The sequence below is a fragment of the Pan troglodytes genome, chromosome 23 (genome assembly GCF_028858775.2).
Source record: "Pan troglodytes isolate AG18354 chromosome 23, NHGRI_mPanTro3-v2.0_pri, whole genome shotgun sequence".
Taxonomy (NCBI): domain Eukaryota; kingdom Metazoa; phylum Chordata; class Mammalia; order Primates; family Hominidae; genus Pan; species Pan troglodytes.
Genome location: NC_086016.1, coordinates 25,271,731 through 25,285,943, shown reverse-complemented (window position 1 = coordinate 25,285,943; position 14,213 = coordinate 25,271,731). Strand labels below are relative to the sequence as shown.

The 14,213-nt window shown below is 55.3% G+C and overlaps 1 protein-coding gene and 1 pseudogene across 3 annotated transcripts in view; both read right to left on the bottom strand.

Moving 5' to 3' along the window:
* Positions 1-14,213, bottom strand: part of BCR (BCR activator of RhoGEF and GTPase) — a 137,453-nt gene that overhangs the window by 50,122 nt on the left and 73,118 nt on the right. For all 3 annotated transcript variants that reach the window (XR_010156194.1, XM_016939532.4, XM_016939531.4), the window contains exons 2-4: positions 13,872-14,053; positions 6,808-6,912; positions 6,327-6,512 (exon numbers count right to left, since the gene is read on the bottom strand). Coding sequence is in view for 2 of the 3 variants with exons in the window: in XM_016939532.4 (XP_016795021.1) it covers positions 6,327-6,512; positions 6,808-6,912; positions 13,872-14,053 (473 nt within the window). In the remaining variant the exon portion in view is untranslated. The remainder of the gene's footprint in view (positions 1-6,326; positions 6,513-6,807; positions 6,913-13,871; positions 14,054-14,213) is intronic.
* On the bottom strand, positions 3,410-5,159 carry LOC100614251 (F-box/WD repeat-containing protein 4-like; annotated as a pseudogene).

Sequence of the window (14,213 nt, the reverse complement as noted above, 5' to 3'; positions counted from 1 at the left end):
GGTGAGGGTCCTCAGGTGTCATGCTACACACCTGGCGGGGGGAGACCGACTGGCTGTAAGGCGAGAGGTGTTGTTTGTTCTTTATTAAACCAACGGCAATAACAGATCTCCTCACTGCACCTCCAGCTCAGACACACACTCGACTCAGCAACAACTTGTGTGAGTGCAGTAGACACCGCCATCTCTGGGCCCCACAATACCTTTATGGGCAGCGAGGGAAAAATCAGCAAACCTAGGCCTGGGGAGTATAAGGGCAGACCCAGGAGACGCACTGGTCAGGGCTGGAGACTCCCACTGTAGCTGACTGCAAGCTGGAAGCCCAAGGCATTCACGGCTCCTGGTGTTTGTTTTGTGTCAAACCTAAATTTTATTTCCATGTGCATTTGCATTTATATTGAATTTTATGTTTCTACAGATGACAATCCCAGATGCTGGATAAACCAGGCACCCTTGGCACTGTCTGATCTTCTGGCCCTGCTCCCTAGAAGGGCTGCAAGAAGGGTCTTAGAGTGTACGAGGAAAGGGTAGCAGCTGGAAGACGCCTGCCAGGCCCCTGCCATGCTGACCACCCGGAGGAGTCCTTGCATCCTCCAATTCTAGGTTCTTCCTCATCCGTGCAGTGATGAGGCCCAGAGCTCTTCCTTCTTTCCCTCCTCCCTCCTTTGCAAGTCACTGAGTGCCTCCCAGCCTTGGTACAAAGCAGCCAAGGGCCTGCTTTAGGCCTTGTCACCGCAGTGGTAAACAATTCAGACACGGCGCTGCCCTCTGAAGCTGGTGTTCTAACAGGACAGCGCCTGATAAACACGTGCATGAACACACACAAGCAAAGTAATGGCAGATGGTTATAAGCAGGACAGGGACTGAGAGCGAGGAGACTGCTTTTGAGAATGTGGTCAGGACCAGGACAGCCTCTCAGAAGAGGCGACAGCTCAGCAGGGTCTCAGGGGTCTTGGGAAGAGGACTCCTTTCAAGGCTTCTCCTCCCTCCCGCTCCAGGAGCTCACATCTTCCAGGTGGCTCGTGCAAAGTTCTAAGCAATTCCTTTCCACATTTTTCACTAATCAAAAACGTGCCTCCGGATCTGATGCACTGAGAAGCACACAGCCTCGCTGCTGTGGTGCTGTTACGCACAACGTGAAGCTATTCCTGAGGAAACTGGCAAACCCGAGTGGGCCTGTGCCCTTCAAAAAATGTCAAGGTTGTCTGGGCACGGCGGTTCACGCCTGTAATCCTAGCACTTTGGGAGGCCGAGGCAGGCAGATCACCTGAGGTCAGGAGTTCAAGACCAACCTGGCCAACATGGCAATACCCAGTTTCTACTGAAAATACAAAAATTAGACGGGCGTGACGGCGCATGCCTATAATCCCAGCCACTCGGGAGGCTGAGACAGGAGAATCGCTTGAACCTGGGAGGCAGAGGTTGCAAGGAGCTAAGATCACGCCACTGCACTCCAGCCTGGGTGATAGAGCGAGACTCCATCTCCAAAAGGGGAAAAAAAAAAAGGCAGGGTGCGGTGGCTCATGCCTATAATCCCAGTACTTTGGGAGGCTGAGGCGGGCAGGTCACCTGAGGTCAGGAGTTTGAGACCAGCCTGGCCAACATGGTGAAACCTTGTCTCTACTAAAAACACAAAAATTTAGCTGCGCATGGTGGCACGTGCCTGTAGTCCCAGCTACTCAGGGAAGCTGAGGCAGGAGAATCGCCTGAACCCAGGAGGCGGAGGTTGCAGTGAGACAAGACTGCACCACTGTACTCCAGATTGGGCGACAGAGTGAGACTCTATCTCAAGGAAAAAGAAAAAAAAAAGTCCAGGTCATGGAAGACAAGCAAAGTCTAAGGAACTGGTACAGATGGAAGGAGACTAGAGAGATGTGACAACCAAGTACATAACATGATCTTAAACCGGGTCCTGAATCAGAGAATGAAAACAGCTGTGAAGAATGTAATTGTTAACTTGGGGGAAGTTAACATGAACTACATATTAAATAATAGTACCTCATGAATGTGAAATTTCCTGAATTTGACTAATTCTACTGTGAGTTACAGGAATGTTCTTGTTCTTAGCAAATGAAGTATTCAGGGGGAAAACTTCTTGTGCTTGTGTGTGTATGTGTCTATGTGCGTTTGCGTGCGCACAGAAAGAGATAAAGCAAATGTGGCAAAAAGTTCCCATCAGTGTATCTGGATGAAGGCTATACTAGAGCTCTTTGCTCCATTCTTACAGTTCTCCTGTAAGTTTGAAATAATTAGAAAAATAAAAATTCTGAGTTGATAAAACTTCAGCCAGAACCACAACCCAGAGCAGGGAAGTCAGCCCGTGCAGCCCCACAGGAGGAGGTGGCAGAAGCCGCATCTGAGTCTGGCTTTCTGAACCACTGGACGTGGATCACGAGTTCTTGGGCATGGAAGAGGCACTGGAGCTGGGAAGGGCACTGCAAGCTCCTTTGGTCCTAAGACTTGTCCAACCCGGAAGCCTGACAGAGCGATGCTGGGCCAACCCTACTGAGCTGGTCATGGGGACAAGGGCAGGCACCGGGCATATCTGTCCTTGGGGAGTCCCCAGCACCCAGCCCAGGTTGAACACACGTGAGTACTCAGCTCGTCGTTATGGCGAACAACTGCCCACTGCAACCCCAGCCTCTCCTCCGAGTCTTCCGGCTGCATCATCTGACGCATGAAGGTAGCTCAAGGCCTCCAGGGCAGCCAGCGGAAACTTTCCAAAGTTAAATTCCAGTGTTCCTCAGATATTAAAGTTTTAAAAAAGTCTCTGAGTGATTTCGGAATATTATCTGGCGAAGAGCTCTGGATGTGTGTTTTTTTCCCCCCAACAACACGATTCTCCATTTCTCAGGAGGGCGGCAGGCCAAGTCACGTCCACTAGGTTTTTTTGTGTGTGTGTGTGAACAATCAAGCTTTATTTTTACAAAAATGAAAATTGTAAAATCTCTCAACAGCCAGCCTGAGGTAGGGCTGGCTAGAACTCACTCAGAACTGCTGGGTTCCCTTTGCCCTCTCTTGGTTTCAAAGCAAAACCAGGCCACAGTGCCCCAGGAATGAACCTCTGGCCCCGAGAGGTTGGTCAAGCGTGAGGTCTGGCTGGTGCCAGCGGGCTATTGGCAGCCTCACCTTTCTTTCCAGAAAGTGGCAGAAAGAAACCACCTGGGAAGGCGGGAGAACCTCACCTCACTCTGTAGGCTATCACGGCTCTAATAAGGGGTGTAGGATGGGCCTCTCCAGGCCAGATCCTTGCTCTGGCCAAACAGAGTCGCAGGGCCCAGGTTCAGCTGCACTCCTCTAAAGCAGCAGGTCCTGCCTCTCCAACAGGTTCCTGGGAGGGACTGCATCTCTGGTAAGCCACAAAGCTCCAGGAGTCAGAAGCCTCTACTGCAAGGTGCCTGAGCACTGGGCTCACAGGCCCAGGAGCACAGTGGGGCAGTGGGGAGGAACTATCACTGCACCCTTCATGCAAGAGAGGTCCCTGACTCACTGGTCTCCTTGGCCCACAGGCAGGGGTGGCCCTGACGGTCACGGGTTTTGAATATCCAGGACGTGGAGGTTGTAAGACAGCGCAGCATAGAGATGCTTGGTGGTGAGATGCAGGCAGTACACAGGGCTGCCGAGGCGGGTCGACGTCAGCGGGAAGGCGTGCGGGCAGGCCCTTTGGTGCCGGTCCCACAGCCGTACGACACTGTAGAAGGAGGAACCTGTGGCAAGCAAGTGGTTGCCATCTGTCTGCAGGCAGTACAGGGTGCTGTTGTGGGGCTCCTCCCACTCCATGACACATTTCCGGACACTGGTGCGGCAGTCCCAGTAGCGAACATAGGTGTCATAGCCACAGGACAGCAGTGCGAAAGGGGACTCATACATGACATCCAGCACCCCAGCCCTTGGGGGAAAGTCACTGTCCAAGTGTGTCATCAGCTGCCCACTGTTGAGGTCCCAGATTTTCAGGGGTGAGAAGTGCCCACAACAAGCCGTCCCTGTCACAAAAGAGCTGAGTAATGGCCTGATAGCAACAGACCAGATTTGGTCTTCAGTCTGGATGCTGTATAAACACTACCCCAGCTGGCCTGAGGCCAAAGGCCACACCTTGGCCGTCCTGTCCCTGGAGCCACTCACAATGATATGATGCCCCCTTTGCAATCCACACAGTTCACCTCCTGTTCATGAGCCCAGTACGTGACAGCGAAGGTGCTGTGAATCTCACCAAGGCCAATCTTCCCATCTCCTCCTGCACTGACAATATGCGAGGTGGCCAGCACAAAGTGGCAAACGTCCTCATCATGCCCAGCAGACTCCCAGAGGCTGACGGTTCAAGCTGGCACCATCTGGACGGAACTGGTAGGCCAGGATGAAATTAGCCTGGGATATGTACAAAGCATCATCCTCTAGCTGCATCCAGGGCATCTGACTGCATCTCCACTTCAGCAGAATCCCCTCTCGGCAGCGCCCGACTATCCAGGTCTGAGACACCTTCACTGGGACACTGGTCATCAGGTTGGTGCCGAGCCGCGTGAAGCCGGAGTTGAGCGAGGCCCAGGCTATCTGGCGCCGGAGCAGGTCGCAGTTGGTGAAGTGCCACAGCCAGCGGTACACCTGGGCCAGGCGGCCGAGGGCCCGCATGTCGAGGTAGGAGCACATGAGCAGCAGCAGCACTTCCGGCAGGCGCCAGAGCGCTGGCCCCGCAGCCGGGCAGGCGGCTGACTCCCGAGCCGCCTCCTCCTCCTCCTCCCTGGCTGCCGCCACCATGGCCGCCCCTGTCCCCGGGATGTAGGCCCAAACCTGACCTCCTTGTCCTTGTACTCTTCCCGGCCTGGCGCCCTCCCGCCGCCTAGCCCTGACCCTCCATTCCTCCTTCCCATACTCTCTTCCTTGTGCCTCTTTCCCGGCCCCAGCGCTCCCCTCATCTCCTTTGATGATGCCTCTCTCCCCTTCCTCCACGCTTCCGCCTCCCTCTGCTTCCTCTCTTGGGCGTGTCCTCGCTCCCGCCTCAGCCCCCCGCCCGCTGCCTCCTTCGCCCGCTGCCTCCTTCGCCGTCTGCGGCCCGGGCTTCCCTTCCGCCCTGCTTCCTCTTCCGCCTTGCCCCTCTCGCTCGCTTTTCCCTTCCTCTTCCCGTTCCTTCGCTTCCCCCTTGTCACCCTCCCTTCCTGCAGCTTCTTCGCCTCTCCGCCCCCGCCCTCACCCGGGCCCGCCATTCCCGGCGGCCCCCCACCCAGCGGCCCTGGCTGCCCAAGAGCAGCCGCGGGGCAGCCCGACGCGGAGCCCAGCCCGAGCCACCACCCTCCACTAGGTTTAAAACTGCTGACACACACACGGAGAAACGGGGGTGGGGGGGCTTCAAAGATGGAGGGGGCGGCATGTATCAAAATACAGCCTCCTGCTCTCTGGCCATGGGGGAAAGAGCCCCAGGGAGCAAGAACTGGAACAAATTAAGTGCCTTCTGTGTTCCTCAAGCCTTAGCTCTGGCCTGGAGTCTGGGGGTCTGCAGCACAGGGTGGCAGAGGGAGGGGTCCCCCTACAGGAAAGCCACACCTCAGAGCAGAAAACTCAGCCCCCAGCACCAGCCAAGGGGAGGCCCGAGGCCAGAGCTCTGTGTCTCGGTAGTCCAGAAGTGCTGGGGGAAGGGCTTTTAAGGAATCACATGCTCTTCACACTTAGAGGGGGGCCTGGCCTCTGGCCACACCTGCCCCTAGAGGACTTGTTTCCCAGCGGAGGAAGCCTGCTTCAGGGAAAGTGTGTGCACACAGAGTGTGATGGCGCACACAGGGTGTGATGGCGCGCCCCTGTAGTCCCAGCCACACACACGGTGTGGTGGCGTGCACCTATAGCCCCAGCTACGCGGAAGGCTGAGGCCGGAGGATGGCTTCAGTCAGGAGTTCTGGGCTGTAGTGCACTACACACTAAGTTTGGCATCAATATGGTGACCTCCCAGGAGTTGGGAACCACCAGTTTGCCTAAGAAGGAGTGAAACAGCCAAGGTTGGAAAGGAAGGAGGTCATAACTCCCGTGCTGATGAGCAGTGGAACTGCGCCTGTGAATAGCCACTGCACTCCAGCCTGGACAACGTAGTAAGTCCCCATCTCTTTTTAAAAATACCTATCTAAATAAATATAAATTAGAAAAAAAAAAAAAAAACTCTGGGCATGGCGGCTCACGCCTGTAATCTCAGTACTTTGGGAGGCTGAGGCAGGTGGATCACTTGAGGTTAGGAGTTTGAGACCAGCCTGGCCAACATAGCAAAACCCTGTCTCTACTAAAAATCCAAAAAATTAGCTGGACGTGGTGGTACACGCCTGTAGTCCCAGCACCGGCCCTGGGTTACTCACCAGCTTCTGGAAGAGGTCGCCCACCCGCTGCTGGTGGCTCCACTGCTGCACGCGGGGGAAGAGCCCATCATAGAACTCCTTGTGGATCTCGTAGAGCTCAGGCACTTTGAAGAAGATGGTCTCGATCTGCTGACTCGTCAGCACCGGCTGAGAGGTGGTGGCAGCGGCTTTCAAAGGCTTCATGGGCTGGAAAAGGGCACAAGTGAGGTAGCACAGGTGAGAGGGGCTGCCATCCGTCAGATGCATTGTATGGCAGTAGACAGTCATGGTTACCTGATATGCACTTTTATTTTTAAATCACATAAATACAATTTTAAAACCAGCTTGGTTTGGCAACTCAGTCTTCCACTGGTATCCACTCCAGGGATGGCGAGCTGCACCCAGGCTCTGACAGCTGACCTGGGACTTAAGGGCAAAGAGGCTTCCCAACCCTGTCACCCTGCCCCATCCCGCCCTGCTCAGCTTCCTAAATCCTCCTCACCAGCAGCAGTGCCTCCAGGTGGCTCAGGTAAGTTTCCTCGCTAGCCAGGATTCCAGACAGGACCCATTTTCTCATCTCCAAGCCCTTTTCCAAGTCCAGCTCACTCTGCAGGAGAAATAGACAGAAGTTAGCCTGGAAGGGTGGTAGGAGGATTCTTGCATCAGGGCCCTCTGAGAGAGGAGGGCCAGCTTGTTGACCTCTGGACAAACCCCTGCCCCCACAAAGGCTCCACATGGAATTAAAGGGAGGCAGGGGACCCTCCGCACATACTAAGCCACACCCTCACAGTCACTGAGAATCCCGGGGAGGGGGGTCATCTGGCAACACCAGGGCCACCCTTATTCTTGCCAGACCGCGAAACAGAGTTTGGTGCGGAGCAGGCTGGGCCAGGCCTCCCTCCACGCTTCTGCATGCAACCCAAGGGCAGCTGCCTGACACAGTCAGGGAAGGAGAAGGAGGCTCTGACCTGAGGGGGCGTCGGAGCCCACAGCATGGCCACCTGGCTCCTGCTGCAGCCAGACTCCACTCCCCACTGCTCACCTGGGGCCCGCCTCACCTGGATTCTCTGACTGCTGCTGCCACATGACCCTTCGATTGACGGGGCCCAGGCAGCACCGCCTTCTCCAGATGCCCTCCCTCCCAGCCACAGGGACTGCTACCACCTGCCCCAGAAGAACCCTGTCCCTGGGGCTCAAGGCCTGTGTCCCCTGACCCTGCTTTTTAGACCCTGACATCACTGGACTGGCAGGGACCCTCGACAAAGTCCCCCCTTCCCATTAGCGTCCCTACTCAAAGTTCAGGGAAGCTCTACTGTTTTTGTCTCCAAATGATGAAGCTGACACATTGTTGGATGTTGATGTAGGGGACAGAGCCCATGCCCCTGGGAGGCCACCTTCTAATCCTAGTTATGATAACATCTCCCCTCCCCACTCAAATTCATGTGGAAGCCCTAACCCCCAGTACCTTAGAACGTTACCGTATCTGAAGGCAGGGCCTTTAAGGTAAACTGAAGCCAAAAGGTTCCATATGTCCCATTCTTTTTTGTTTTTTTTGAGATGATGTCTCACTCTGTCGCTCAGGCTGGAGTGCTGTGGCACAGTCACAGCTTACTGCAGCCTTGAGAGCCCAGGCTCAAGTCATCCTCCCATCTGAGCCTCCCAAGTAGCTGGGACCTCATGCACCCACCACCTCGCTCTGCTAACTTAAACATTTTTGGGGGGTCCAGGCTCAATGTCTCACGCCTGTAATCCCAGCAGTTTGGGAGGCCGAGGCGGGCAGATCACCTGAGGTCAGGAGTTCGAGATCACCAGCCTGGCCAACATAGTGAAACCCCGTCTCTACTAAAAATACAAAAATTAGCCGGGTGTGGTGGTGGGCACCTATAATCCCCACTACTTGGGAGGCAGAGGCAGGAGAATTGCCTGAACACAGGAGGGGAAGGTTGCAGTGAGCCGAGACCATGCTGTGGCACTCCAGCCTGGGCAACAAGAGCGAAACTCTGTCTCAAAAAAAAAAAAAAAAAAAAAATTTTTTTTTTTTGTAATAGAAACAAGGTCTTGTCATGTTGCCCAGGCTGGTCTCAAACTCCTGAGCTCAAGCGGTCCTTCCACCTCAGCCTCCCAGAGTGGTGGGATTACAGGCATGAGCCATGTTACCCCATCAGGACTAGGGTGCTTGTAAAAGAAGAGGTCAGGACACAGACTCAATGGAGGGAACATTATGTGAAGACACATAGAGAAGACAAGCCCAGGAGAGGGGCCCGAGAAGAAACCAACCCTGCCCACCCCTTGATCTTGGACTTCAGGCCTCCAGGACTAGGAGAAAATAAACTCCTGTTCTTTAAGCCCCCCAGTCTGTGATGCTTTGTTACAACAGTCCCAGCAAAGGCATGACACCAAAGATGATGACGCCAAAGGCCACAGAAACCGCCGCCTGACTTCCTGGCCACTCCCGCCTACTCCCTGGCCACTGGCAATGTTGGAGGCTGGCCATGCCCATGGCAGCACCTCAGTGCTCCACTGGGCTGAGGCCGTGCTCCCTTTGTCCCGCCTGTGCCCAATGGCCCTGCCTGCAGTCAGAGGAAAGTGTGTGGGCGCGGGGGGTGGGGGTGGTGTCAGGTCCGGTGTCTGTGACAGCCCCGCCCACTTCTCCACTGGTTGCTGGGCTCACAGGCATGGAACTGGGGCGGTGGTCCCTGATCACTCACTTTCCCACTTTCGGGGAAAATCACTGGCTGCGGGCAGGCTTCTCGTTGGCCCCGCTGACATCTAGGCCCGGAGGAGTCTCTGTCGGGGGCTGGGTGGCATCCTGTGCCTTGCAGGATTCTGTGCAGCATCCTTGCCTCTACCTACCGTATGTGAGTAACACCCTCTCCCCCAAGGTGTGGCAGCCACAATGTCTCCAGGCGCTGCCACACATGCCCTGGGAGCAGAATCACCTCCAGTGAGAACTGATGGGTTTGAGGAAGGATCTGACTGAGGTCAGCTCAGGCCTCATGGTATCTGTAGAATTTGGAATCAGGGTCCCAGCACAGCCCCTGCCTACTCCCAACCCTGCTGTCCTATTTCCCTGGCCCTCTATGAGGGAGGCATGTCATGGTATAGACAGCAGGTTCAACACGAAGCGCCCAGGGCCTGGCCTGCCCCATGGTCTCAGGCAAATGCCCTCCGGCCCTGAGCCTCCACTGCCCGGGGAGGGAGCCCCACCCTGTGCCCTATTTGAGTCCCTGGGGCTTGGACCACACATCCTCACTTGCCCACTGGGACCATCTAAAAAGTCTTCCTGGGCCACCTTTTTGCCCTGGGAATCTCCTAAGTGTGTGCACACTTGTGTGAATGTATGCATGAGGTGTCAGCATGCCCGGGTGCCTGTGTATATGTGTGTATATATATGCATTTATACACACGTACATGTGTGTGGGGGGGACAGCCATCAAGATCTGGGCTGAGAGCAGCTCCAAGGAAAAGGACACGCAGGTTCCATGCACACCTGTCCCCCCAGGGCAGGGTAGGCAGTGACTCCACGGGTGGGAGCCTCCAGGCCATGGCTGTGCCTGAGCTAGGAACTTCCCTGTCTAGCACAGTGCCCAGAACACCCAGGTGCTCAGTTAAGATTCGTTTAATAAATCAATGAGTGGATCTCAAACACCTGGCTGTATCCTAGTGTTGGCTGCGTTTTTATGAATCTCTGAGGGCTCCTTCAGGGTCTCCATACTCTCACTTGGAGACAGTTGGGTCCAAGGAACCCAGGACTGTCAGTTGAGCCTGCCTTGGTGCCCTGAAATGCTACCCAAGTTCAGCAAGTCTGCTGCCCATGGTGCACATACACGTAGGGTGGGGCGACCTATGACACCCCCTCTCTGCCCATCATGAATGGTGGAGTCTTTGGGGAAAGCACCCCAGCTGCCCCTGCAGGTGCCTCCTACTGTGTGCAGATGCCGCTCCCTGCTCCACAAGAGGAGAAGAGGTGAAGGGAATGGTGGGTCCCTTGGGCAGCGCCACCCATTCACCCAGCCTGCCAGCCGTGCTCATGTTCTAAGGACAATCTTGCTACTATGAGTACCAGGTGGCCTGTAGGGCCCAGGGAGGCTGCTAGGGCAGCAGGGCCCATGACGGCCCCACCCAGTGTGAGATGCTTGTGCCGGCGTGGGTGGGAGCACTGTGTCTCGTTCTGTCCACATGGTTTGGAAAGCCAGGAGGAAAAACAGCGCAGGCAGGAAGGCAGAATCTGGCTCTCCCTCCCTGTTCTGAAGGGCGGGGCCGCTCAGGGAACATCTGGCTCAGGGCATGGACGGGGTGGGGTGGAGACAAGACTCAGGATGAGGCACTTCTCCTTAGACTAAGAATCTTCTAGAGTCCTGAATAGTGCTGATGGCATCAGACAGAGACGGCTCAGAAATCAGCCAAGTCCATGCAGAGAAAACGAGAGAGCAAAGGGCAGGGCCCGGCCTGGGGCTATTTATAACTCAGGGCTGTGCTTGTGCCAGTTATGGGAAAGGAAGTGAATGCAGGGAGGGCCATGGAGGCAGGCAAGGAGGCTGGGGCGGGTAGGAAGCCGGAGGTAAAGGGAAATTGGAAAAAGAAGTCAGTGACATGGAAGGAAGGCCCTCCTACCACGACCCTACCTAGGCGGGTACAAACACAAAACTTGAGGCTAAATAAAAGCCAATAAAGAACCCACAAAACAAACTGGGCTTGTGACAACCAAGCAGGAAAAGCCAACAGAGAACAGGTGAATAAAACTGTTGTCAGCTGGCTACCAGGCCCACGAGTGAACTGAGGGCGGGAGCTGGAACTGAGCTTCAGGACAGGGCAGAGTGCAAAGAGGCCCCTTCTAGTCCCTCCTCCTAGTCCCCCTAATCTGGGGGAGCCCAGTGGTGATCAGGGTGCAAAACCCTTACTGCGAGGGGCAGGCTGCTCTGGGCTGGGAGTGTGTAGCCAGCACAGCTGCTGGAGAAAGGACCCTCTTGCTCTGGGCAAGGGCAGATTTTCATTAGCAACAGACTGGACATTGTCCTGCGGCCCAGACGGCGAACACCCCAAGAACCTGGCCCTCAAGGCATACCAGAGGGCAAGGGGCTGGCCTCTGTACAGGGTCCTGGGGCTGCAGGTTGTCGCAACAGGCCAGCCTGTGTGAATCCTTCCCACAGCACCCCGGGCAAGGGGGTGCCTGGCCTCTGTCCAGCCTCTGTCTGCACTACGAGTGGGTATTCACAGAGAAGACCCATGCCACAGGAGTCCACTGAGACCCCAAAGACTCAAGATCAGCATCTGGGACCAAATGAGGGGTGGGTGGCGTGCAGGAGGAGAGGGATAAGCAGCCTGATGCCCATTTCCCACTGGATGGTCAGGATCAGGGTGCCTCTGGCCTCAAGATCACCATGCTCCCTGGGGGAAGTCAGGTGTCCTAGGAAGCGACAGCCATGTCTTCAAACCAAAGATCAGAAATGAAAGATGACATTTGCATGGCTTGTTGCATGGCTGGCAGGGAAACCAGGAAGTCAAGGCTATGCTTGTCTCCAGAGCAGTGAAGGGCACCCGTCCTGGGGCCCCAACCACTGGGAAGAGCATCAGAAGGTTTCTGGAAAGGAGCTACACACAGTTCTCCTCCAATCAAATCCCCTCCTCTTCAGACCAGCTCTGGGCCAAGGGGCGTGCTTGGGATTGGAAACTCTGGACCTGACAGGCAGAGACGTACAACCTCCTGCAGGATGTGCACCATGAGAAACATCTACAGCTCCTGTGAGGGCAGAAGCAGGGAGCAGGGGTCGGGGGACCAGGATCTGGAGTGGCTTTACAGAGGAGAAGCCCTGGACTGAAAGGTGAAGGCTGTACTCCAAGTCAGAGCCAGGTGTGGGTGGGAGGCCCCCACCCCCGGACAGGGACCGGGGCACTGAGTGAGCAGATCAGCTTCCTTTCGGGGCCAGGAACTGCATCAAGGACTGGCTGGGTGCAGATAGCCCTCAAGAATGATGGAAAGAAATTGGCTTTCTCAAGTTCAGCACTTAGCCTACCTGAACTTGGTCCTTCTTTGTACCAAACCATGCTCACAATGCAGCAAGAAAGGGGTGCACCAAGAAAGACAAGACAGTTGAGGGAGGGAAAGTGTGCCCATTGAAGAATCAGGAAGGCTTCAAACCCTGGAGCTGTGTGGCCCAAGCAAGTTACTTCACCTCTCTGAACCTCGGTCTCCCAGTCTGTAAAAAGCTGACACTCGACGTGGAATAGGAAGCTACCTAAGGCAGCAGCCTGTGTGTGCTGCACGGAGCAGGTACATGTTACCCACCGGCTTCCTCTCCTATCCTCTCGGTTCAGAACGAGAAGCCTGCCCAGCACCAAGGCCTTCAGAAATCACAAAAGTATATACGTAAGCAGCAGTCCCAGGCCTGCAGCTAACATGTCAGCCCCAGAAAAAAGCAGCCCAGTGAGAAGATATACTTCTGGAGCTTCCTTACAGAAATGGGGAAAAGTCCATCTCTCTCTTGCTCTTTTTATTTATTTTTTTATTACTATTTTTAAAGATAGGGTCTTGCTCTGTTGCCCAGGCTGGAGTGCAGTGGTGAGAATCACAGCTCACTGCAGTCTCGAGCTCCTGGACTCAAGCAATTCTCCCACCTCAGCCTCCTGAGTCGCTGGGATTATAGGTGTGAGCCACCATGCCAGGCTATGGTGGAAACCATCTAGAAATAAGCTAAGCAGAGTGCGGAAGGAATCTGTCATCAGGGACCAAAAAGACAAAAAGGAGCAACTGCCCTGGGGCAGTGATTTTCTCAGCCCAAGAAGTAAGGAACCCAAGAGGTCAAGTGGGGGGACATGCACCAATGGCAAGGGGTGAGCATCTGGGCCCCAGAGCATTTCTGAAGCAGCCCCCTGAGCTGTGGGACCAGCGAGAGGAATCAGAACTTCATGCAGGGCCGGGCGGTCCAGCACCATCCAGCCTGCAACCAGCCCAGGCTACGTTCTCATGTGAGGGGGGCGTGGGTCCACTGCTTTCTTGGAGGGCATGGCAGAGCATCTACTGAATGTGCTGCTACTCACTAGCCATGAGACCTTGGGGAAGCCACCACTGGACTTCAGTTTCACCTTTGTAAAGTGGAAGTGACAGAAAGGCCAAGATTTATTAATGAGGGTCAAGTGAAAACTCACAGGAAAGGCTCTGGTCACATGGATGGAGCCATCCTCAGCACACGCTTTGGTAAAAGGGAGCAAGAAGGCTATGAAACAAAGGGACCCAAGCCCAGACACCACCTGGCTCAGGAGCGTTGCCGGCGCCATCACGCAGGTCTTGTTGGTGGCCTCTGGTGCTGACATTCTCAGCCTCAAGACCACATGCTGCCTGCCTCCTCCATGCTCAGTTCAAAGCATCCCCTGATCTCCCTGATCAACACATCTGGCAGGCTGTCTGTGTACCACATGTAGAGATGAGGAAGGAGTTTTTGGTGACCCACTTGGCTTCCAAACCATTGGCTGCTCCACCACCTACCTGCTACATACCCCTGAGCATGGGGCTGCACTTCAGGGAGCCTCACCTGGCCCTCCTGCCACACGTACACCATGGGGACTCACCGCTTTAGTGGACTCCAGGGCTCCCGAGACCAGCGCATCCCGGCTGCCCCTGCCTTTGCTGCTGAGGTGGGGCGATGAGGAGGGCGAGTCATCAATGTAGGGCAGCCCATCTTGGTGCCGGCGCTGCTCCTCTGCCCGGTCTGCAGCGCAGCCGTATCCAGGTGGTGTTCCGAACGAGCCATCTGTGTGTGCAAAGAAGCATCCTATGTTAGAGACAGAGAAGGGAGCATCCATACTCAACCCGTCCCAGCAAGCACCCAGCTGACACCATCTCTGTCCCCAACAGGCATCTCACAACGACCTCGGGTATGCTGACGTCCCCTTCATAACTGACTGGTCAAA